Source organism: Salmo salar, chromosome 27 (genome assembly GCF_965601325.2).
Source record: "Salmo salar chromosome 27, fSalSal1, whole genome shotgun sequence".
Lineage (NCBI taxonomy): Eukaryota > Metazoa > Chordata > Actinopteri > Salmoniformes > Salmonidae > Salmo > Salmo salar.
Window position 1 is genome coordinate 43,890,001 of NC_138317.1, and position 24,062 is coordinate 43,914,062.

The 24,062-nt window shown below is 45.4% G+C and overlaps 1 protein-coding gene across 1 annotated transcript in view; it reads left to right on the top strand.

Moving 5' to 3' along the window:
* LOC106570731 (FH1/FH2 domain-containing protein 3) overlaps window positions 1-13,509 on the top strand; it is a 189,568-nt gene extending 176,059 nt beyond the window's left edge. Inside the window, exons 23-27 of the mRNA XM_082970279.1 lie at window positions 3,697-3,901; window positions 5,904-5,927; window positions 6,256-6,451; window positions 6,928-7,095; window positions 7,378-13,509. Coding sequence (XP_082826405.1) covers window positions 3,697-3,901; window positions 5,904-5,927; window positions 6,256-6,451; window positions 6,928-7,095; window positions 7,378-7,463 — 679 coding nt within the window. The 3' untranslated portion in view covers window positions 7,464-13,509. The remainder of the gene's footprint in view (window positions 1-3,696; window positions 3,902-5,903; window positions 5,928-6,255; window positions 6,452-6,927; window positions 7,096-7,377) is intronic.
* The last annotated feature ends 10,553 nt before the right edge of the window (window positions 13,510-24,062 follow it).

Below are 24,062 nucleotides of genomic sequence, written 5' to 3' on the forward strand. Positions count from 1 at the left end.
CTTCTATCCGACCAGTATACTGTCCCAGTCCTTCTATCTGACCAGTATACTGTCCCAGTCCTTCTATCTGACCAGTATACTGTCCCAGTCCTTCCATCTGACCAGTATACTGTCCCAGTCCTTCTATCTGACCAGTATACTGTCAGTCCTTCTATCTGACCAGTATACTGTCCCAGTCCTTCTATCCGACCAGTATTCCCAGTCCTTCTATCTGACCAGTATACTGTCCCAGTCCTTCTATCTGACCAGTATACTGTCCCAGTCCTTCTATCTGACCAGTATACTGTCCCAGTCCTTCTATCTGACCAGTATACTGTCCCTGTCCTTCTATCTGACCAGTATACTGTCCCAGTCCTTCTATCTGACCAGTATACTGTCCCAGTCCTTCTATCTGACCAGTATACTGTCCCAGTCCTTCTATCTGACCAGTATACTGTCCCAGTCCTTCTATCCGACCAGTATACTGTCCCAGTCCTTCTATCTGACCAGTATACTGTCCCAGTCCTTCCATCTGACCAGTATACTGTCCCAGTCCTTCTATCTGACCAGTATACTGTCAGTCCTTCTATCTGAACTGTCCCAGTCCTTCTATCCGACCAGTATACTGTCAGTCCTTCTATCTGACCAGTATACTGTCCCAGTCCTTCTATCCGACCAGTATACTGTCCCAGTCCTTCTATCTGAACTGTCCCAGTCCTTCTATCTGACCAGTATACTGTCCCTGTCCTTCTATCTGAGCAGTATACTGTCCCAGTCCTTCTATCTGACCAGTATACTGTCCCAGTCCTTCTATCTGAACTGTATACTGTCCCAGTCCTTCTATCTGACCAGTATACTGTCCCAGTCCTTCTATCTGACCAGTATACTGTCCCAGTCCTTCTATCCGACCAGTATACTGTCCCAGTCCTTCTATCCGACCAGTATACTGTCCCAGTCCTTCTATCCGACCAGTATACTGTCCCAGTCCTTCTATCTGACCAGAATACTGTCCCAGTCCTTCTATCTGAACTGTATACTGTCCCAGTCCTTCTATCTGACCAGTATACTGTCCCAGTCCTTCTATCCGACCAGTATACTGTCCCAGTCCTTCTATCCGACCAGTATACTGTCCCAGTCCTTCTATCTGACCAGTATACTGTCCCAGTCCTTCTATCTGACCAGTATACTGTCCCTGTCCTTCTATCTGACCAGTATACTGTCCCAGTCCTTCTATCTGACCAGTATACTGTCCCAGTCCTTCTATCTGACCAGTATACTGTCCCAGTCCTTCTATCTGACCAGTATACTGTCCCAGTCCTTCTATCCGACCAGTATACTGTCCCAGTCCTTCTATCTGACCAGTATACTGTCCCAGTCCTTCCATCTGACCAGTATACTGTCCCAGTCCTTCTATCTGACCAGTATACTGTCAGTCCTTCTATCTGAACTGTCCCAGTCCTTCTATCCGACCAGTATACTGTCAGTCCTTCTATCTGACCAGTATACTGTCCCAGTCCTTCTATCCGACCAGTATACTGTCCCAGTCCTTCTATCTGAACTGTCCCAGTCCTTCTATCTGACCAGTATACTGTCCCTGTCCTTCTATCTGACCAGTATACTGTCCCAGTCCTTCTATCTGACCAGTATACTGTCCCAGTCCTTCTATCTGAACTGTATACTGTCCCAGTCCTTCTATCTGACCAGTATACTGTCCCAGTCCTTCTATCTGACCAGTATACTGTCCCAGTCCTTCTATCCGACCAGTATACTGTCCCAGTCCTTCTATCCGACCAGTATACTGTCCCAGTCCTTCTATCCGACCAGTATACTGTCCCAGTCCTTCTATCTGACCAGTATACTGTCCCAGTCCTTCTATCTGAACTGTATACTGTCCCAGTCCTTCTATCTGACCAGTATACTGTCCCAGTCCTTCTATCCGACCAGTATACTGTCCCAGTCCTTCTATCCGACCAGTATACTGTCCCAGTCCTTCTATCTGACCAGTATACTGTCCCAGTCCTTCTATCTGACCAGTATACTGTCCCAGTCCTTCTATCTGACCAGTATACTGTCCCAGTCCTTCTATCTGACCAGTATACTGTCCCAGTCCTTCTATCTGACCAGTATACTGTCCCAGTCCTTCCATCTGACCAGTATACTGTCCCTGTCCTTCTATCTGACCAGTATACTGTCCCAGTCCTTCTATCTGACCAGTATACTGTCCCAGTCCTTCTATCTGACCAGTATACTGTCCCAGTCCTTCTATCCGACCAGTATACTGTCCCAGTCCTTCTATCCGACCAGTATACTGTCCCAGTCCTTCTATCTGACCAGTATACTGTCCCAGTCCTTCTATCTAACCAGTATACTGTCCCAGTCCTTCTATCTGACCAGTATACTGTCCCAGTCCTTCTATCCGACCAGTATACTGTCCCAGTCCTTCTATCTGACCAGTATACTGTCCCAGTCCTTCTATCTGACCAGTATACTGTCCCAGTCCTTCTATCCGACCAGTATACTGTCCCAGTCCTTCTATCTGACCAGTATACTGTCCCAGTCCTTCTATCTGACCAGTATACTGTCCCAGTCCTTCTATCCGACCAGTATACTGTCCCAGTCCTTCTATCTGACCAGTATACTGTCCCAGTCCTTCTATCCGACCAGTATACTTTCCCAGTCCTTCTATCCGACCAGTATACTGTCCCAGTCCTTCTATCTGACCAGTATACTGTCCCAGTCCTTCTATCTGACCAGTATACTGTCCCAGTCCTTCTATCTGACCAGTATACTGTCCCAGTCCTTCTATCTGACCAGTATACTGTCCCAGTCCTTCTATCTGACCAGTATACTGTCCCAGTCCTTCTATCTGACCAGTATACTGTCCCAGTCCTTCTATCCGACCAGTATACTGTCCCAGTCCTTCTATCTGACCAGTATACTGTCCCAGTCCTTCTATCTGACCAGTATACTGTCCCAGTCCTTCTATCTGACCAGTATACTGTCCCAGTCCTTCTATCTGACCAGTATACTGTCCCAGTCCTTCTATCTGACCAGTATACTGTCCCAGTCCTTCTATCTGACCAGTATACTGTCCCAGTCCTTCTATCTGACCAGTATACTGTCCCAGTCCTTCCATCTGACCAGTATACTGTCCCAGTCCTTCCATCTGAACTGTCCCAGGCAGGATGTGGTGCATGTTAGGCATGGTACTTATGCATTGCATTAAAAAGGTAGTTAACTTTTTTGAAGATCCGTAAAAAAATATAATAATAATAATATCCAAACTGGTTTTAAATGTTTCTTTTTGCTGATAATTTAGAAACGTCCAGGATGGAGAATTTTCTTGCAATGCTAATTGAAAATAATTGTATTAGTGAATTGTATTACTGAATTGTATTAGTGAATTGTATTAGTGAATTGTATTAGTGAATTGTATTAGTGAATTATATTAGTGAATTGTATTAGTGAATTGTATTAGTGAATTATATTAGTGAATTGTATTAGTGAAGTGTATTAGTGAAGTGTATTAGTGAAGTGTATTAGTGAATTGTATTAGTGAATTGTATTAGTGAAGTGTATTAGTGAAGTGTATTAGTGAATTGTATTAGTGAATTATATTAGTGAATTGTACTAGATGTGGAATGCAGGGCTCACTCCAAATGTTTCTGAAAGGGATAATTTGTTGTGGTGTCTGCACTAACATGCCCTCTCCTCTAGGTTCCATGCGTTTCTGCTGTACCTGGGCCACCCAGCCTACGGTGTGAGGGAGATCAGTGTCCATCGGTTCAGTAAGATCCTCAGTGAGTTCGCGCTGGAGTACCGGACCACCCGCGACCGCGTCCTGCAGCAGAAACAGAAACGAGCCGACCACCGCGAACGCAACAAGACCCGCGGCAAGATGATCATGGACGTCAACGCGCCCGTGAGTACACACGCGCGCACGCGCACGCCGAAGAACCCTTGTGTTCTAGTAAGAACAGCTAGTAAGAGTTTTAAAACAGTCAAAAATCACAAAATCCATGTTAAACTAAACACTAGATATAAACCATAGATTATATACTAGTTGTTAAACTAAACACTACATATAAACCATAGATTATATACTAGTTGTTAAACTAAACACTAGATATAAACCATAGATTATATACTAGTTGTTAAACTAAACACTAGATATAAACCATAGATTATATACTAGTTGTTAAACTAAACACTAGATATAAACCATAGATTATATACTAGTTGTTAAACTAATCACTAGATATAAACCATAGATTATATACTAGTTGTTAAACTAAACACTAGATATAAACCATAGATTATATACTAGTTGTTAAACTAAACACTACATATAAACCATAGATTATATACTAGTTGTTAAACTAAACACTAGATATAAACCATAGATTATATACTAGTTGTTAAACTAAACACTAGATATAAACCATAGATTATATACTAGTTGTTAAACTAAACACTACATATAAACCATAGATTATATACTAGTTGTTAAACTAATCACTAGATATAAACCATAGATTATATACTAGTTGTTAAACTAAACACTAGATATAAACCATAGATTATATACTAGTTGTTAAACTAAACACTAGATATAAACCATAGATTATATACTAGTTGTTAAACTAAACACTAGATATAAACCATAGATTATATACTAGTTGTTAAACTAAACACTAGATATAAACCATAGATTATATACTAGTTGTTAAACTAAACACTACATATAAACCATAGATTATATACTAGTTGTTAAACTAAACACTAGATATAAACCATAGATTATATACTAGTTGTTAAACTAAACACTACATATAAACCATAGATTATATACTAGTTGTTAAACTAATCACTAGATATAAACCATAGATTATATACTAGTTGTTAAACTAAACACTAGATATAAACCATAGATTATATACTAGTTGTTAAACTAAACACTAGATATAAACCATAGATTATATACTAGTTGTTAAACTAAACACTACATATAAACCATAGATTATATACTAGTTGTTAAACTAAACACTAGATATAAACCATAGATTATATACTAGTTGTTAAACTAAACACTAGATATAAACCATAGATTATATACTAGTTGTTAAACTAAATCACTAGATATAAACCATAGATTATATACTAGTTGTTAAACTAAACACTAGATATAAACCATAGATTATATACTAGTTGTTAAACTAAACACTAGATATAAACCATAGATTATATACTAGTTGTTAAACTAAACACTAGATATAAACCATAGATTATATACTAGTTGTTAAACTAAATACTAGATATAAACCATAGATTATATACTAGTTGTTAAACTAATGTGTAACATCATACGAGTGTTTGAAGACTCTAATTAAGGCTTCTTCTCTAATCTTCTTCTCTAATTTTCTTCTCTGATTTTCTTCTCTGATCTTCTTCTCTGATCTTTTTCTCTAATCTTCTTCTCTAATCTTCTTCTCTAATCTTCTTCTCTAATCTTCTTCTCTAATCTTCTTCTCTAATCTTCTTCTCTAATCTCTGTAGAAATTGCTGATGAATACAGTATGTAATTGAGAACAAAATGTTGGAGGACAATATGCAGGAAGTGTGTGTGTGTGTGTGTGTATGTGTGTGTGTGTGTGTGTGTGTGTGTGTGTGTGTGTGTGTGTGTGTGTGTGTGTGTGTGTGTGTGTGTGTGTGTGTGTGTGTGTGTGTGTGTGTGAAGTGAACCCTGTAGTTGAAAGGTTAAAGGTTACTCTCAGTGTAAATCCAGAAAGGGTCACATATGGAGGATCCTCCTTCATTTCTCTGCTTGTTCTTCTCTGTTTCTCTTCTCCCTCCATCTCTATCTCTTTCATTCTTCTCTTCTAATCTCTTCTTCGCTCTTTCCTCCTCCTCCTCCTCCCCCGTAGTCTGATGAAGAAGAGGAAATAGAGGTATCACAGTCTGTTTCTGTGTGCGTGTCTTTGCACATGCATGAACGTGTGTCCGCTGTCATGACTCTCCCTTCACTGACCTCCCCCACCCCTGTCTAATGTCTCTCTAACGTTTGTCAACCCTGGACTGTGTGTTGTAGTCATCTATCTAACAACGATAGTACTGTTATCGCCAAGAAACACCTGTGAAGCTAGTTTTTATTCTGTACTGTTTGAGAGGTTTCATCCAGTTGTCTGTCTGTCTGTCTGTCTGTCTGTCTGTCTGTCTGTCTGTCTCTCTCTCTCTCTGTCTCTCTCTCTCTCTCTCTCTCTCTCTCTCTCTCTCTAGTCTGCAGGGCAGAATGTTAGTGCCCCTGTTGGCGGGGTGGAGAGCTTGCAGCCTCAGGGTTTGGGCCATGCTGAGGATGCTGCAGAGCATGAATTCATGAAGGCAGTACTGAAGACCAGCCTTCAGGGCAGCGACAGAGAGACATCAGGGGTGCCGGGGCTACGCACACGTACCAGGTCACGGCCAGGCCGAGGGGGTGAGGGAGATCACACACACACACACACACACACACACACACACGCACGCACGCACGCACGCACACACACACACACACACACGCGCGCACGCACGCACGCACACACACACAGGCAGGTAAGACATGATTATGTTCGTTAAACCTCTCACTCTCTTTCTTTCTCCCTACCCTCCTTTCATCTCACTATCTCTCTCTCTCCCTACCCTCCCTACCCTCCTTCCATCTCACTCTCTCTCTCTTTCTCTCTCTCCCTACCCTCCCTCCCTCCATCTCACTCTCTCTCTCTCTCTCTCTCTCTCTCTCTCTCTCTCTCTCTCTCTCTCTCTCTCTCTCACTACCCTCCATATCTCTCTCTCTCCCTACCTTCCCTCCATCCCAATCTCTCCCTCTCTACCCTCCCTCCCTCCATCTCTCTCTCTCTCTCTCTACACCCTCCCTCCATCTCTCTCCCTACCCTCCCTCCCTCCCTCCATCAGGTCGTGTACAACAGGCACCGATACCCCCCTCGTCGGTGGAGTCTCAGAGGTCAGGTGACGATGAGGCTGATGAGATCATGAATCGCATCGTGAGGTCAGCCACTCAGGGCCCCAGTCAGAGGGCAGTGCCCCGGGAGAGGAGGAGGTCACGAGCCAACCGCAAATCACGTATGTCCTCACTCACTCACTCACTCACTCACTCACTCACTCACAGCCAATCATGTTTGGTCTTACTCACACCAGGAACCAATCATAAGACTCTGGCTGCACGACAACTTTTATTCTATCCTGTTAGTAGTAGTGCTGGGCTGGAACAAAAACCTGCTCACTGTGTAACTCTCTAGGATCAGTATAATGATACTTTGCTCTGTGTGTGTGTGTGTGTGTGTGTGTGTGTGTGTGTGTGTGTGTTGTGTGTTGTGTGTTGTGTGTGTGTGTGTGTGTGTGTAGTGAGACGGACACTGAAGAGCGGTCTGACGCCAGAAGAGGCCCTACTCCTCGGACTCTCCGACACCGCCGCCGAGATGCCGGTGTGACATCATCGCCCCCGCCACGGCTCAACCCTGATGACACAGGATTTGGAGCGCCATGGAAACGCACCCTGGCTGGAACACCTCCCCCACCATGTCACGCCTTCACTTCGACCCCGCCCCCAGAACCCTCCGTCAGCCAATCAGTAGCCTTGTTAGTAGCTTATGTTGTACCGGTAGTGAATCACACTTTAGCTTCACGTGTCTGTGGTTGATAATAATAATAATGGCGTCTTTGTTGAGGTGTGTCTTCGGAAGCCCTTCAAGGAAAGAAAAGGGAGATCATTCATTTTTGTTGTTGTTGTTGTTAGAAATGTATTTTGTGGAAAAAGTCTCAACATGATGGAAGTTGGTTGAATTAGAATGAATCTTTAACGTTTGTCATTTTCAACTCAGCCTCTTGATTGGAGACAGATTCATCACCTTTGATTTGTATTTCTAGATTTTTGTTTATTTATCTGTTACAGCCTATAAATATGAAACAAAGAAAGGGAGAATTGATGTTGCTTGCTGCAAGTACCTACAGTAGGCCTATAACCTTTATTTTATTTTTTATTTTTTTTGAAAGTAAAGCTGTGAACTTCAGGGTTTAAGGACAGAATAAAGTTTGACTCGTTTGTCCGTCCTCTCACAGTAAAGAATGGGGTCGTGACCTGTGACAAAGGCGTCTGAGCGGGCGTTCTAAAGACTGACGATCATTCAATAACTATTATGCTGTTAGTGATTCAATCATTTCTTTCTAATGACATACACTACTACACACCCTGCTTTTCGTCGTCTAATAGACGGCAACAACAACGGTCGCGATAAGCTTCTCAGTGAGCGGTTTCTTATAGCGTAGTGAGAAGACTAGTTAAGAAGACTAGCTTATAGCGTAGTGAGAAGCTACTGTGTCTCAGTGGCCTTCACAGTGTATTCAGAACCCCTTGACTTTTCCCACATTTTGTTACGTTACAGCCTTTATTTTAAAATTGATTAAATAACCTTTTTTTTCCCCTCATCAATCTACACACAAAACCCCCATAATGACAAAGTGAAAACAGGCTTTTTTTTGTTGTTTGTAAATGTACTAAAAATTCTAAAAAGAAATACATTATTTACATAAGTATTCAGACCCTTTGGTATGAGACTCTAAATTGAGTTCAGGTGCATCCTGTTTCCATTGATCATCCTTGAGATGTTTCTACAACTTGATTGGAGCCCACCTGTGGTAAATTCAACTGATTGGACATGATTTGGAAAAGTCACACACCTGTCTATATAAGGTCCCACAGTTGACAGTGCATGTCAGAGCAAAAACCAAGCCATGAGGTAGAAGGAATTGTCCGTACAGCCACGAGACAGGATAGGCACAGATCTGGGGAAGGGTACCAAAACATTTCTGCGGCATTGAAGGTCCCCAAGAACACAGTGGCCTCCGTCATTCTTCAATGGAAGAAGTTTGGAACCACCAAGACTCTTCCTAGAGCTGGCCGCACGGCCAAACTGACCAATCGGGGGAGAAGGTCCTTGATCAGGGAGGTGACCAAGAACCTGATGGTCACTCTGACAGAGCTCCAGAGTTCCTCTGTGGAGATGGAAGAAGGACAACCATCTCTGCAGCACTCCACCAATCAGGCCTTTATGGTAGAGTGGCCAGACAGAATCCACTCGTCAGTAAAAGGCACATGACAGCCCGCTTGGAGTTTGCTAAAAGACACCTAAAGGACTCAGACCATGAGAAACAAGATTCTCTGGCCTGAATGCAAAGCGTCACGTCTGGAGGAAACCTGGCACCATCCCTACGGTGAAGCAAGGTGGTGGCAGCATCATGCTGTCGGGATGTTTTTCAGCGGCAGGGACTGGGAGACAAGTCAGGATCGAGGGAAAGATGAACGGAGCAAAGTACAGAGAGATCATTGATGAAAACCTGCTACAGATCGGTCAGGACCTCAGAGTGGTTCACTTTCCGGCAGGAAAGTGGCTGTGTGTTTGACCCTAAGCACACAGCCAAGACAACGTAGGAGTGGCTTCGGGACCAGACTCTGAATGTCTTTGAGTAGCCCAGCCAGAGCCCGGACTTGAACCTGATCTAACATGTCTGGAGAGACCTGAAAATAGCTGTGCAGCGACGCTCCTCATCCAACTTGACAGAGCTTGAGAGGATCTGCAGAGAAGAATGGGAGAAACTCCCCAAATACAAGTGTGCCAAGCTTGTAGCGTCGTACCCAAGAAGACTCGTAGCTGTAATCGCTGCCAAAGGTGCTTCAACAAAGTACTGAGTAAAGGGTCTGAATACTTATGGAAATGTGATATTTCAGTTGTTTTATTTTTTATACATTTTAAACAATTTTGAAAAACCTGTTTTTGCTTTGACATTATGGGGTATTGTGTGTAGATTGATGAGAAGAAGAAAATAAAAAAAATATATATATATACACTGCTCAAAAACATAAAGGGAACACTTAAACAACACATCCTAGATCTGAATGAAAGAAATAATCTTATTAAATACTTTTTTCTTTACATAGTTGAATGTGCTGACAACAAAATCACACAAAAATAATCAATGGAAATCCAATTTATCAACCCATGGAGGTCTGGATTTGGAGTCACACTCAAAATTAAAGTGGAAAACCACACTACAGGCTGATCCAACTTTGATGTAATGTCCTTAAAACAAGTCAAAATGAGGCTCAGTAGTGTGTGTGGCCTCCACGTGCCCGTATGACCTCCCTACAATGCCTGGGCATGCTACTGATGAGGTGGCGGATGGTCTCCTGAGGGATCTCCTCCCAGACCTGGACTAAAGCATCCGCCAACTCCTGGACAGTCTGTGGTGCAACATGGCGTTGGTGGATGGAGCGAGACATGATGTCCCAGATGTGCTCAATTGGATTCAGGTCTGGGGAACGGGCGGGCCAGTCCATAGCATCAATGCCTTCCTCTTGCAGGAACTGCTGACACACTCCAGCCACATGAGGTCTAGCATTGTCTTGCATTAGGAGGAACCCAAGGCCAACCGCACCAGCATATGGTCTCACAAGGGGTCTGAGGATCTCATCTCGGTACCTAATGGCAGTCAGGCTACCTCTGGCGAGCACATGGAGGGCTGTGCGGCCCCCCAAAGAAATGCCACCCCACACCATGACTGACCCACCGCCAAACCGGTCATGCTGGAGGATGTTGCAGGCAGCAGAACGTTCTCCACGGCGTCTCCAGACTCTGTCACATCTGTCACATGTGCTCAGTGTGAACCTGCTTTCATCTGTGAAGAGCACAGGGCGCCAGTGGCGAATTTGCCAATCTTGGTGTTCTCTGGCAAATGCCAAGCGTCCTGCACGGTGTTGGGCTGAAAGCACAACCCCCACCTGTGGACGTCGGGCCCTCATACCACCCTCATGGTGTCTGTTTCTGACCGTTTGAGCAGACACATGCACATTTGTGGCCTGCTGGAGATCATTTTGCAGGGCTCTGGCAGGGCTCCTCCTGCTCCTCCTTGCACAAAGGCGGAGGTAGCGGTCCTGCTGCTGGGTTGTTGCCCTCCTACGGCCTCCTCCACGTCTCCTGATGTACTGGCCTGTCTCCTGGTAGCGCCTCCATGCTCTGGACACTACGCTGACAGACACAGCAAGCCTTCTTGCCACAGCTCGCATTGATGTGCCATCCTGGATGAGCTGCACTACCTGAGCCACTTGTGTGTGTTGTCATGCTACCACTAGAGTGAAAGCACCGCCAGCATTCAAAAGTGACCAAAACATCAGCCAGGAAGCATAGGAACTGAGAAGTGGTCTGTGGTCTCCACCTGCAGAACCACTCCTTTATTGGGGGTGTCTTGCTTATTGCCTATAATTTCCACCTGTTGTCTATTCCATTTGCACAACAGCATGTGAAATTTATTGTCAATCAGGGTTGCTTCCTAAGTGGACAGTTTGATTTCACAGAAGTGTGATTGACTTGGAGTTACATTGTGTTGTTTAAGTGTTCCCTTTATTTTTTTGAGCAGTATATATATATATATATATATATATATATATATATATATATTAGAATAAGGCTGTAACGTAACAAAATGTGGAAAAGGTCAAGGGGTCTGAATACTTTCCGAATACACTGTATGTGTCAGATCTGACATTTTTGTTTGTTTGTATATTTCTTACTCATTAGTTGCAAGGAAGGCTGTGTGTTTGGTGTGTACCATTTGTTTTACAGGTAGCCTACAGTACCTGCCTTTTTCTGAAATCTTTCTCGTCCTCATTCTGCCTCTGTTCATACCTTCGCCCCAAAGTTATACCCGTTCCATTGACAGGGAAAACTCCTGGCCATATTACAGTACAGACGGTACTAGCCTTCCTCTGCGCCACGTCACTCCCATCTGAAATATCTATGTCACTGTGTTACATTATTTCTTATTAGGTTATAGGTTAAGGTAGAGAAGTCTATTAAGTTATAGTTTAAGGTAGAGAAGTCTATTAAGTTATAGTTTAAGGTAGAGAAGTTGTCTCATGAGGATTTTCATTGATGTTGTACTTTTTTTCTTCATTTAAACAAAAATGGTTTTACTTCACTGTGTAATTGTTTAATTTATACAGATATTCACAGATATTCACAGCCTTTTCAACAACAAACATAATGTGATTGACTGGATAGAGAACCAACCCAACCCTGTTAGAATTCTATGCTAAATCCTAGGTGGTACCTCTGAGAGCTAGGCTTCAGGTCCCTGGAGCATGGTTCATCAACAGGACAACTACCATATAACTGTCTTTCTTTTATCGTCAGTCCCTTCCAAGGATTCATCGTTCCTGTGTGAAGTCCTGGAACTCAGTCCTGTAACTCAGTCCTGTAACTCAGTCCTGGAACTCAGTCCTGGAACTCAGTCTGGAACTCAGTCCTGGAACTCAGTCCTGGAACTCAGTCCTGTAACTCAGTCCTGTAACTCAGTCCTGTAACTCAGTCCTGGAACTCAGTCCTGGAACTCAGTCCTGGAACTCAGTCCTGTAACTCAGTCCTGGAACTCAGTCCTGGAACTCAGTCCTGTAACTCAGTCCTGTAACTCAGTCTGGAACTCAGTCTGGAACTCAGTCCTGTAACTCAGTCTGGAACTCAGTCCTGGAACTCAGTCCTGGAACTCAGTCCTGGAACTCAGTCCTGTAACTCAGTCTGGAACTCAGTCTGGAACTCAGTATGTAAGGCGGCACCTATTTTCTCTGAAATTGAAGCTTGACATTGTTGTCTTGAAAAAGAAGATCATAACTAAGGAAAAGCATAGAAGAAGAACATAACTAAGGAAAAGCATAGAAGAAGAACATAACTAAGGAAAAGCATAGAAGAAGAACATAACTAAGGAAAAGCATAGAAGAAGAACATAACTAAGGAAAAGCATAGAAGAAGAACATAACTAAGGAAAAGCATAGAAGAAGAACATAACTAAGGAAAAGGAAAAGAATTGATCTCAGAACTGTTTATACAGTAGAAGAAGAAAGAAGTTAAAATGTTAAGTATTTGGAAGGAAAATAAAATGCAAAGGAAATCAGTATACGGTATGTAAAGGCCCTTCCAGCTGCGTTGGAGTCCTTCTACGTTTTGTATTATTCATTTCTGTAGAATAGTGTATTATGGTCGAAGATAAAAAGAGAAGAGCTATTCTGTGAATTGTCATTTTAAAGGAATAAAAAAAAAAAAAAAAAAAAGCTATGCATTGTCACATAATGAATATCTACATGTGTTTCTTCTTGTAGAGGGAACGTGGAGACTCTGGACACTTCCCACTGGGCACAGACGGCAATTCAACGTTGATTCAACCAGTGGGTTGTTTTAGTCTCCTTTACTATTGTGTTTTGCTGGTTGGTTCTGGTTGGTTCTGGTTGGTTCTGGTTGGTGCTGGTTGGTTGTTACTTCAAATGGACTTGGGGATATTTGGGAATATTTCAAATTCATGTAACATTTTAGTCATTTGTAACCAGTGAACTGGACACTAACACCATGCAGTTTGGATTTAATGTATGTTACACCTTTCACCTGAAACGCTACGTATACACACCCTGCAATAAAACGACATTGTTCAGTGAAATGTGAGTGTGTGTGTAATACTTAGGTGGGCGCTTACAGTTTCACACATGTACAAGTGTGTATTATGCACGTGTGAAATGGAAAGGTTGCGTTTGATATCCAAACTCCCCCTTGGAGAGCGGGGTCACAGCCAGGAGAGTGGGGTCACAGCCAGGAGAGTGGGGTCACAGCCAGGGGAGTGGGGTCACAGCCAGGAGAGTGGGGTCACAGCCAGGAGAGCGGGGTCACAGCCAGGGGAGTGGGGTCACAGCCAGGAGAGTGGGGTCACAGCCAGGAGAGTTGGGTCACAGCCAGGAGAGTGGGGTCACAGCCAGGAGAGTGGGGTCACAGCCAGGAGAGTGGGGTCACAGCCAGGGGAGTGGGGTCACAGCCAGGAGAGTGGGGTCACAGCCAGGAGAGTGGGGTCACAGCCAGGGGAGTGGGGTCACAGCCAGGAGAGTGGGGTCACAGCCAGGAGAGTGGGGTCACAGCCAGGAGTGAGGTCACAGCGGGGTCACAGCCAGGGGAGTGGGGTCACAGCCAGGAGAGTGGGGTCACAGCCAGGAGAGTGGGGTCAGAGCCAGGAGAGTGGGGTCACAGCCAGGAGTGAGGTCACAGCGGGGTCACAGCCAGGGGAGTGGGGTCACAGCCCGGAGAGTGGGGTCACAGCCAGGGGAGTGGGGTCACAGCCCGGAGAGTGGGGTCACAGCCAGGGGAGTGGGGTCACAGCGGGGTCACAGCCAGGAGAGTGGGGTCACAGCCAGGAGAGTGGGGTCACAGCCAGGGGAGTGGGGTCACAGCGGGGTCACAGCCAGGAGAGTGGGGTCACAGCCAGGGGAGTGGGGTCACAGCCAGGGGAGTGGGGTCACAGCCAGGGGAGTGGGGTCACAGTGGGGTCACAGCCAGGAGAGTGGGGTCACAGCCAGGGGAGTGGGGTCACAGCCCGGAGAGTGGGGTCACAGCCAGGAGAGTGGGGTCACAGCCAGGAGAGTGGGGTCACAGCCAGGGGAGTGGGGTCACAGCGGGGTCACAGCCAGGAGAGTGGGGTCACAGCCAGGAGAGTGGGGTCACAGCCAGGGGAGTGGGGTCACAGCGGGGTCACAGCCAGGAGAGTGGGGTCACAGCCAGGAGAGTGGGGTCACAGCCAGGAGAGTGGGGTCACAGCCAGGGGAGTGGGGTCACAGCGGGGTCACAGCCAGGAGAGTGGGGTCACAGCCAGGAGAGTGGGGTCACAGCCAGGGGAGTGGGGTCACAGCCCGGAGAGTGGGGTCACAGCCAGGAGAGTGGGGTCACAGCCAGGAGAGTGGGGTCACAGCCAGGAGAGTGGGGTCACAGCCAGGGGAGTGGGGTCACAGCGGGGTCACAGCCAGGAGAGTGGGGTCACAGCCAGGAGAGTGGGGTCACAGCCAGGAGAGTGGGGTCACAGACAGGAGAGTGGGGTCAGAGCCAGGAGAGTGGGGTCACAGCCAGGAGAGTGGGGTCACAGCCAGGGGAGTGGGGTCACAGCGGGGTCACAGCCAGGAGAGTGGGGTCACAGCCAGGAGAGTGGGGTCACAGCCAGGAGTGAGGTCACAGCGGGGTCACAGCCAGGGGAGTGGGGTCACAGCCCGGAGAGTGGGGTCACAGCCAGGGGAGTGGGGTCACAGCCAGGGGAGTGGGGTCACAGCCCGGAGAGTGGGGTCACAGCCAGGGGAGTGGGGTCACAGCCAGGAGAGTGGGGTCACAGCCAGGAGAGTGGGGTCACAGCCAGGAGAGTGGGGTCACAGCCAGGAGAGTGGAGTCACAGCCAGGAGAGTGGAGTCACAGCCAGGAGAGTGGGGTCACAGCCAGGAGAGTTGGGTCACAGCCAGGAGAGTGGGGTCACAGCCAGGAGAGCGGGGTCACAGCCAGGAGAGTGGGGTCACAGCCAGGAGAGTGGGGTCACAGCCAGGAGAGTGGGGTCACAGCCAGGAGAGTGGGGTCACAGACAGGAGAGTGGGGTCACAGCCAGGGGAGTGGGGTCACAGCGGGGTGGTGGGGTCACAGCCAGGAGAGTGGGGTCACAGTGGGGTCACAGCCAGGGGATCAACCGTTATCGACAGCAACCCTGGACCAATTCGGGTTAAGCGCCAAGCAACTGATGTTTTGTCTTGTCGGCACGAGGAGTCGAACTAGCAATCTTTCGTTTTACTAGACCCAACGTTCTAACCGCTTGGCTACCTGTCCTGCGTGTGGACGTGCTTATATGTGAGTACGTTTATGCTGTAGCCAACATGACTCTGCACATTCAGTTGTTGATATAAGACCCAGTAAAAACAGGATTGTCATAACTCACACGTTTAAGGAGATCGTTAGGCTTAAGGAGATAGATATTTGATATTTGTTATTGCTGGATTTGCTTATTTTAATTCAGAGATCAGCGTTGGTTGTTGGGATGAGGATGTTGCTGGTTAAACTAGGGAGAAATACAAATCTTCAAGCAAATTGACTGTGAACACTCGTACTGTTTGTTGTGCGTTCAAACCACACAGGAAGTTAGTTAGCCTAGTTTCCTGCAGATGGCGCTGTGAATAAAGGAGGAACAGTATCAGAATTAACCCCACACTAACAAGGAAGACATTTAACCACTTTAAGTGAGTAAAATACGTCGGATCAAAAACATTTAACGACAGGTTTGATGGAAACAAGAAAAAGGTTTCGGGTAAATTTTTACAAATGATGATGAACTTAACAGGGTGGTGAAAGTGCAAGGTGATGAGTTTGATGCTCCTTTCCAATAAATATCGAGCGTCTTATTTTGCTGACATGATAATCGATGTTTGGCTGCCGTTTGACAAATAAAAAATGACCTCGCTATTTTGTCCATAATAATAATCTCATCATGTAAACTATACGTGGGCTTTAGCCAACAGCGCTGTGAGTGTACGTGAAAATACCACAGTGGGCACACTCGCTATATAACGCTAAATACTAATTGTGAGAAGTAGAGTTGAAAATGCGATGGAAACCTTTAATCCTTAAAACGTCTAAACCAGGGCTTCTACTAAACTAACATATGGAATTGTTTCAAAATGTTCATAGCAAAGATAATTTAGCTATTTGATTTGTAATTTTAAGACCCCTTAAGGTATAAAAAAAAAATATATATATATATATATATATAAACATATTTGATTAAACATTGAATTTCACCTTTTTAGCCGCTAGAAACACATTGAATAACAGCTTCATGCATGGATAAACATATATTAAAATATATATAAATATATATAATATATATTAAAAAACAAATCAACAGGAAATGTGTTCTGGAGTGTCTGTCCTGTATCTGAGAGATAAGAAAGATCAGGAAACTATATAACACATTCAATACCGCCTCGCACACTCTTGCCTGCATTTAGCTGATATATATATATGTGGTGTAATCATTAGTCCATCAGTTACAAACGAGAGTTTCTATTGGACAAATTCAGGTATGTTTATCCCTGTTTTGTTCCATTTAAGAAACGTTTTTTTTTCAACAGCAGAATGAATACACCCCAGATTACACATAAACACAGTTCACTCTCATAAGAACTACCTTTCTAAGCGTCCTGATACTTCTAGCTTGGAGTTGTATTTTTTTAATGATAACATAGCTACAGTATTTCACTTTTTAATGTGTATAGTATTGTTTACTAGGTGTTGTCGAATCAATTATGTAACCACTCCTTATTCTAATTAGGGCTAATTGGAAAAGCTGTTCAAAAGAGAACATTGTATTATTTTTGTTTTGTTCTCCCTGACGAAGGCCAAACGTGTCGGATTTTTTAACACTTTGTTTCTATTGAACATGCCATACTAATAAAGGCATTTTAATCGATTATATGAAGAGTGCATTGGTCCTCCTTTCTATTTGATGACCAATTTACCCCTTTTACCAAAGAGCACCTTCTGTCTACCAAAATGTACTATTGTGTACCTCAATAGCGCTTCCCTTCCTCCTCTTTCTACTAGCTATATATAGATATCGATTTTGAATTCATTGTTATTAACTTTGCAGCTTCTACTTTGGACCAAGTTGTCTAGAATATTGACAACCTGCATGAAGAATATTCATTTGAGATATCAAGTTTTTGTACTGTTCAGAAAATATCGCCATCTTGTGGGGAAAGAAAGTAGTACAGTTTTCTAGTAGTTGAAAGTTGTCAAACGTTGCAGGTTGAAATGCCATGAAAAGTCAGAAATATAGGCATGTTTGTTCGACATAGCATATGTGAACTTTGACCAGCGTTGTGTTCTGGGAAAAAGGTCAAGCAGCCGAGAATGAAAAGATGACAAGATTTTTTTGTTTTTTGTTTTAGACATATGTTCTTTTACACCAGTTTGTGTTTACTTTTATTAATAGTGTACAGTATTTTCACTAAATGTAGAACAGCTTTTGTTTCTCTTACAAAATCAACAAAAAAGGGATTGTAGGCTTAGTGTGGAACGACTAAAAAAACAGATTTCAATTAACAATTGAAACAATTAATACAGCAGACAAAAAACAAGAAAACTCCTTTTAAAAATGGCTTTCACCCCTGCTCCTCAAAAGAGACAAAGACAGTCATTGTCTTGTCATCAACTGTTTCCACACAGAACATCTCATGATCTGTCTGTAACTGGAACGAGATCATGAATGGTTTCCTCGAGGAGAATATTTTCCTCCTTCATCCAGGCCATCATACAACCTAGTTCTCTAAGGGTTGTAAATGGGGTCTTCCCCCCCCGTCCATCCCATATTACAGTAGGGGAGGGAAACGGTGCCTTATAAATGTTTGGAGTTCGCACCACCTTGCTGCCTCTACGGTGTCCCTTAGAAGAACATCTGCTTCCTTGAAGGCAAAGGAAGAAGTTTAAGACTATACCACTCATCATATGGGGGGGGGCCCCCCGGGGGGGGGGGGGGTTAAGACTATACCACTCATCATATGGGGGGGGGGGGGGGGTTAAGACTATACCACTCATCATATGGGGGGGGGGGGGGTTAAGACTATACCACTCATCATATGGGGGGGTGGGGGGTTAAGACTATACCACTCATCATATGGGGGGGGTGGGTTAAGACGATACCATTCATCATATGGGGGGGGGGGGTTAAGACTATACCATTCATCATATGGGGGGGGGGGGGGGTTAAGACTATACCATTCATCATATGGGGGGGGGGGGGGTTTAAGACTATACCACTCATCATATGGGGGGGGGGGGGGGTTAAGACTATACCATTCATCATATGGGGGGGGTTAAGACTATACCACTCATCATATGGGGGGGGGGGGGGTTTAAGACTATACCACTCATCATATGGGGGGGGGGTTTAAGACTATACCACTCATCATATGGGGGGGGGGGGGGTTTAAGACTATACCACTCATCATATGGGGGGGGGGGGGTTAAGACTATACCACTCATCATATGGGGGGGGGGGGTTTAAGACTATACCACTCATCATATGGGGGGGGGGGGGGGGGTTAAGACTATACCACTCATCATATGGGGGGAATGGGGGGGGTTTAAGACTATACCACTCATCATATGGGGGGGGGGGGGTTTAAGACTATACCACTCATCATATGGGGGGGGGGGGTTTAAGACTATACCACTCATCATATGGGGGGGGGGGGTTTAAGACTATACCACTCATCATATGGGGGGGGGGGGTTTAAGACTATACCACTCATCATATGGGGGGGGGGGGTTTAAAACTATACCACTCATCATATGGGGGGGGGGGGGTTTAAGACTATACCACTCATCATATGGGGGGGGGGGGTTTAAGACTATACCACTGATCATATGAGGGGGGTTAAGACTATACCACTCATCATATGGGGGGGGGGGGGTTGGGGGTTAAGACTATACCACTCATCATATGAGGGGGGTTAAGACTATACCACTCATCATATGAGGGGGGTTAAGACTATACAACTCATAATATGGGGGGGGGGTTAAGACTATACCACTCATCATATGAGGGGGGGGGGGTTTAAGACTATACCACTCATCATATGAGAGGGGGAGTTAAGACTATACCACTCATCATATGAGAGGGGGGGTTAAGACTATACCACTCATCATATGAGAGGGGGGGTTAAGACTATACCACTCATCATATGAGGGGGGGGGGGGTTTAAGACTATACCACTCATCATATGAGAGGGGGGTTTAAGACTATACCACTCATCATATGAGAGGGGGGGTTAAGACTATACCACTCATCATATGAGAGGGGGGGTTAAGACTATACCACTCATTATATGAGAGGGGGGGTTAAGACTATACCACTCATCATATGAGGGGGGGTTAAGACTATACCACTCATTATACGAGGGGGGGGGGTTAAGACTATACCACTCATCATATGAGGGGGGGGGGTTAAGACTATACCACTCCTCATATGAGGGGGGGGGGGGGGTTAAGACTATACCACTCATCATATGAGGGGGGTTAAGACTATACAACTCATAATATGGGGGAGGGGGGTTAAGACTATACCACTCATAATATGGGGGGGGGGGTTTAAGACTATACCACTCATCATATGGGGGGGGTTTAAGACTATACCACTGATCATATGAGGGGGGTTAAGAATATACCACTCATCATATGGGGGGGGGGGGGGGGGGGGTTAAGACTATACCACTCATCGTATGAGGGGGGTTAAGACTATACCACTCATCATATGGGGGGGGGGGGGTTTAAGACTATACCACTCATCATATGAGGGGGGTTAAGACTATACCACTCATAATATGGGGGGGGGGGATTAAGACTATACCACTCATCATATGAGGGGGGTTAAGACTATACAACTCATAATATGGGGGAGGGGGGGGTTTAAGACTATACCACTCATCATATGAGGGGGGGGGGGGGTTTAAGACTATACCACTCATCATATGAGAGGGGGAGTTAAGACTATACCACTCATCATATGAGAGGGGGGGGGGTTAAGACTATACCACTCATCATATGAGGGGGGGGGGTTTAAGACTATACCACTCATCATATGAGAGGGGGGGTTAAGACTATACCACTCATCATATGAGAGGGGGGGTTAAGACTATACCACTCATTATATGAGAGGGGGGGTTAAGACTATACCACTCATTATACGAGGGGGGGGGGGGTTAAGACTATACCACTCATCATATGAGGGGGGGGTTAAGACTATACCACTCCTCATATGAGGGGGGGGGGGGTTAAGACTATACCACTCATCATATGAGAGGGGGGGTTTCAGACTATACCACTCATCATATGAGGGGGGTTAAGACTATACCACTCATAATATGGGGGGGGGGGGGGTTAAGACTATACCACTCATCATATGAGGGGGGTTAAGACTATACAACTCATAATATGGGGGAGGGGGGTTAAGACTATACCACTCATAATATGGGGGGGGGGGTTAAGACTATACCACTCATCATATGAGGGGGGGGATTTAAGACTATACCACTCATCATATGAGAGGGGGGGGGGGGTTTAAGACTATACCACTCATCATATGAGAGGGGGGGTTAAGACTATACCACTCATCATATGAGGGGGGGGGGTTAAGACTATACCACTCATCATATGAGAGGGGGGGTTAAGACTATACCACTCATCATATGAGAGGGGGGGTTAAGACTATACCACTCATCATATGAGGGGGGGTTAAGACTATACCACTCATTATACGAGGGGGGGGGGTTAAGACTATACCACTCATCATATGAGGGGGGGGGGGTTAAGACTATACCACTCCTCATATGAGGGGGGGGGGGGGTTAAGACTATACCACTCATCATATGAGGGGGGTTAAGACTATACAACTCATAATATGGGGGAGGGGGGTTAAGACTATACCACTCATAATATGGGGGGGGGAGTTTAAGACTATACCACTCATCATATGGGGGGGGTTTAAGACTATACCACTGATCATATGAGGGGGGTTAAGAATATACCACTCATCATATGGGGGGGGGGGGGGGGGTTAAGACTATACCACTCATCGTATGAGGGGGGTTAAGACTATACCACTCATCATATGGGGGGGGGGGGGGGGCGTTTAAGACTATACCACTCATCATATGAGGGGGGTTAAGACTATACCACTCATAATATGGGGGGGGGGATTAAGACTATACCACTCATCATATGAGGGGGGTTAAGACTATACAACTCATAATATGGGGGAGGGGGGGGTTTAAGACTATACCACTCATCATATGAGGGGGGGGGGGGGTTTAAGACTATACCACTCATCATATGAGAGGGGGAGTTAAGACTATACCACTCATCATATGAGAGGGGGGGGGGTTAAGACTATACCACTCATCATATGAGGGGGGGGGGTTTAAGACTATACCACTCATCATATGAGAGGGGGGGTTAAGACTATACCACTCATCATATGAGAGGGGGGGTTAAGACTATACCACTCATTATATGAGAGGGGGGGTTAAGACTATACCACTCATTATACGAGGGGGGGGGGGTTAAGACTATACCACTCATCATATGAGGGGGGGGTTAAGACTATACCACTCCTCATATGAGGGGGGGGGGGGTTAAGACTATACCACTCATCATATGAGAGGGGGGGTTTCAGACTATACCACTCATCATATGAGGGGGGTTAAGACTATACCACTCATAATATGGGGGGGGGGGGGGTTAAGACTATACCACTCATCATATGAGGGGGGTTAAGACTATACAACTCATAATATGGGGGAGGGGGGTTAAGACTATACCACTCATAATATGGGGGGGGGGGTTAAGACTATACCACTCATCATATGAGGGGGGGATTTAAGACTATACCACTCATCATATGAGAGGGGGAGTTAAGACTATACCACTCATCATATGAGGGGGAGGGGGTTTAAGACTATACCACTCATCATATGAGGGGGGGGGGGGTTAAGACTATACCACTCATCATATGAGAGGGGTTAAGACTATACCACTCATCATATGAGAGGGGGGGTTAAGACTATAGCACTCATCATATGAGGGAGGTTAAGACTATACCACTCATCATATGAGGGGGGTTAAGACTATACCACTCATCATATGAGAGGGGGGGGGGGGGTTTAAGACTATACCACTCATCATATGGGGGGGGAGGGGTTTAAGACTATACCACTCATCATATGGGGGGGGGGGTTAAGACAATACCATTCATCATATGGGGGGGGTTTAAAACTATACCACTCATCATATGGGGGGGGGGGTTTAAGACTATACCACTCATCATATGGGGGGGGGGGGGTTTAAGACTATACCACTCATCATATGGGGGGGGGGGTTTAAAACTATACCACTCATCATATGGGGGGGGGGGGGAGTTTAAGACTATACCACTCATCATATGGGGGGGGGGGTTTAAGACTATACCACTGATCATATGAGGGGGGTTAAGACTATACCACTCATCATATGAGGGGGGTTAAGACTATACAACTCATAATATGGGGGAGGGGGTTAAGACTATACCACTCATAATATGGGGGGGGGTTAAGACTATACCACTCATCATATGAGGGGGGGGGTTTAAGACTATACCACTCATCATATGAGAGGGGGAGTTAAGACTATACCACTCATCATATGAGAGGGGGGGTTAAGACTATACCACTCATCATATAAGAGGGGGGGTTAAGACTATACCACTCATCATATGAGGGGGGGGGGGGTTTAAGACTATACCACTCATCATATGAGAGGGGGGTTTAAGACTATATCACTCATCATATGAGAGGGGGGGTTAAGACTATACCACTCATCATATGAGTGGGGGGGTTAAGACTATACCACTCATTATATGAGAGGGGGCGTTAAGACTATACCACTCATCATATGAGGGGGGGTTAAGACTATACCACTCATTATACGAGGGGGGGGGGGGGGTTAAGACTATACCACTCATCATATGAGGGGGGGGGGTTAAGACTATACCACTCCTCATATGAGGGGGGGGGGGGTTAAGACTATACCACTCATCATATGAGAGGGGGGGTTTCAGACTATACCACTCATCATATGAGGGGGGTTAAGACTATACCACTCATAATATGGGGGGGGGGGGTTAAGACTATACCACTCATCATATGAGGGGGGTTAAGACTATACAACTCATAATATGGGGGAGGGGGGTTAAGACTATACCACTCATAATATGGGGGGGGGGGGTTTAAGACTATACCACTCATCATATGGGGGGGGTTTAAGACTATACCACTCATCATATGAGGGGGGTTAAGACTATACAACTCATAATATGGGGGAGGGGGGTTAAGACTATACCACTCATAATATGGGGGGGGGGGTTTAAGACTATACCACTCATCATATGGGGGGGGTTTAAGACTATACCACTCATCATATGGGGGGGGGATTTAAGACTATACCACTGATCATATGAGGGGGGTTAAGAATATACCACTCATCATATGGGGGGGGGGTTAAGACTATACCACTCATCGTATGAGGGGGGTTAAGACTATACCACTTATCATATGGGGGGGGGGGGGGTTTAAGACTATACCACTCATCATATGAGGGGGGTTAAGACTA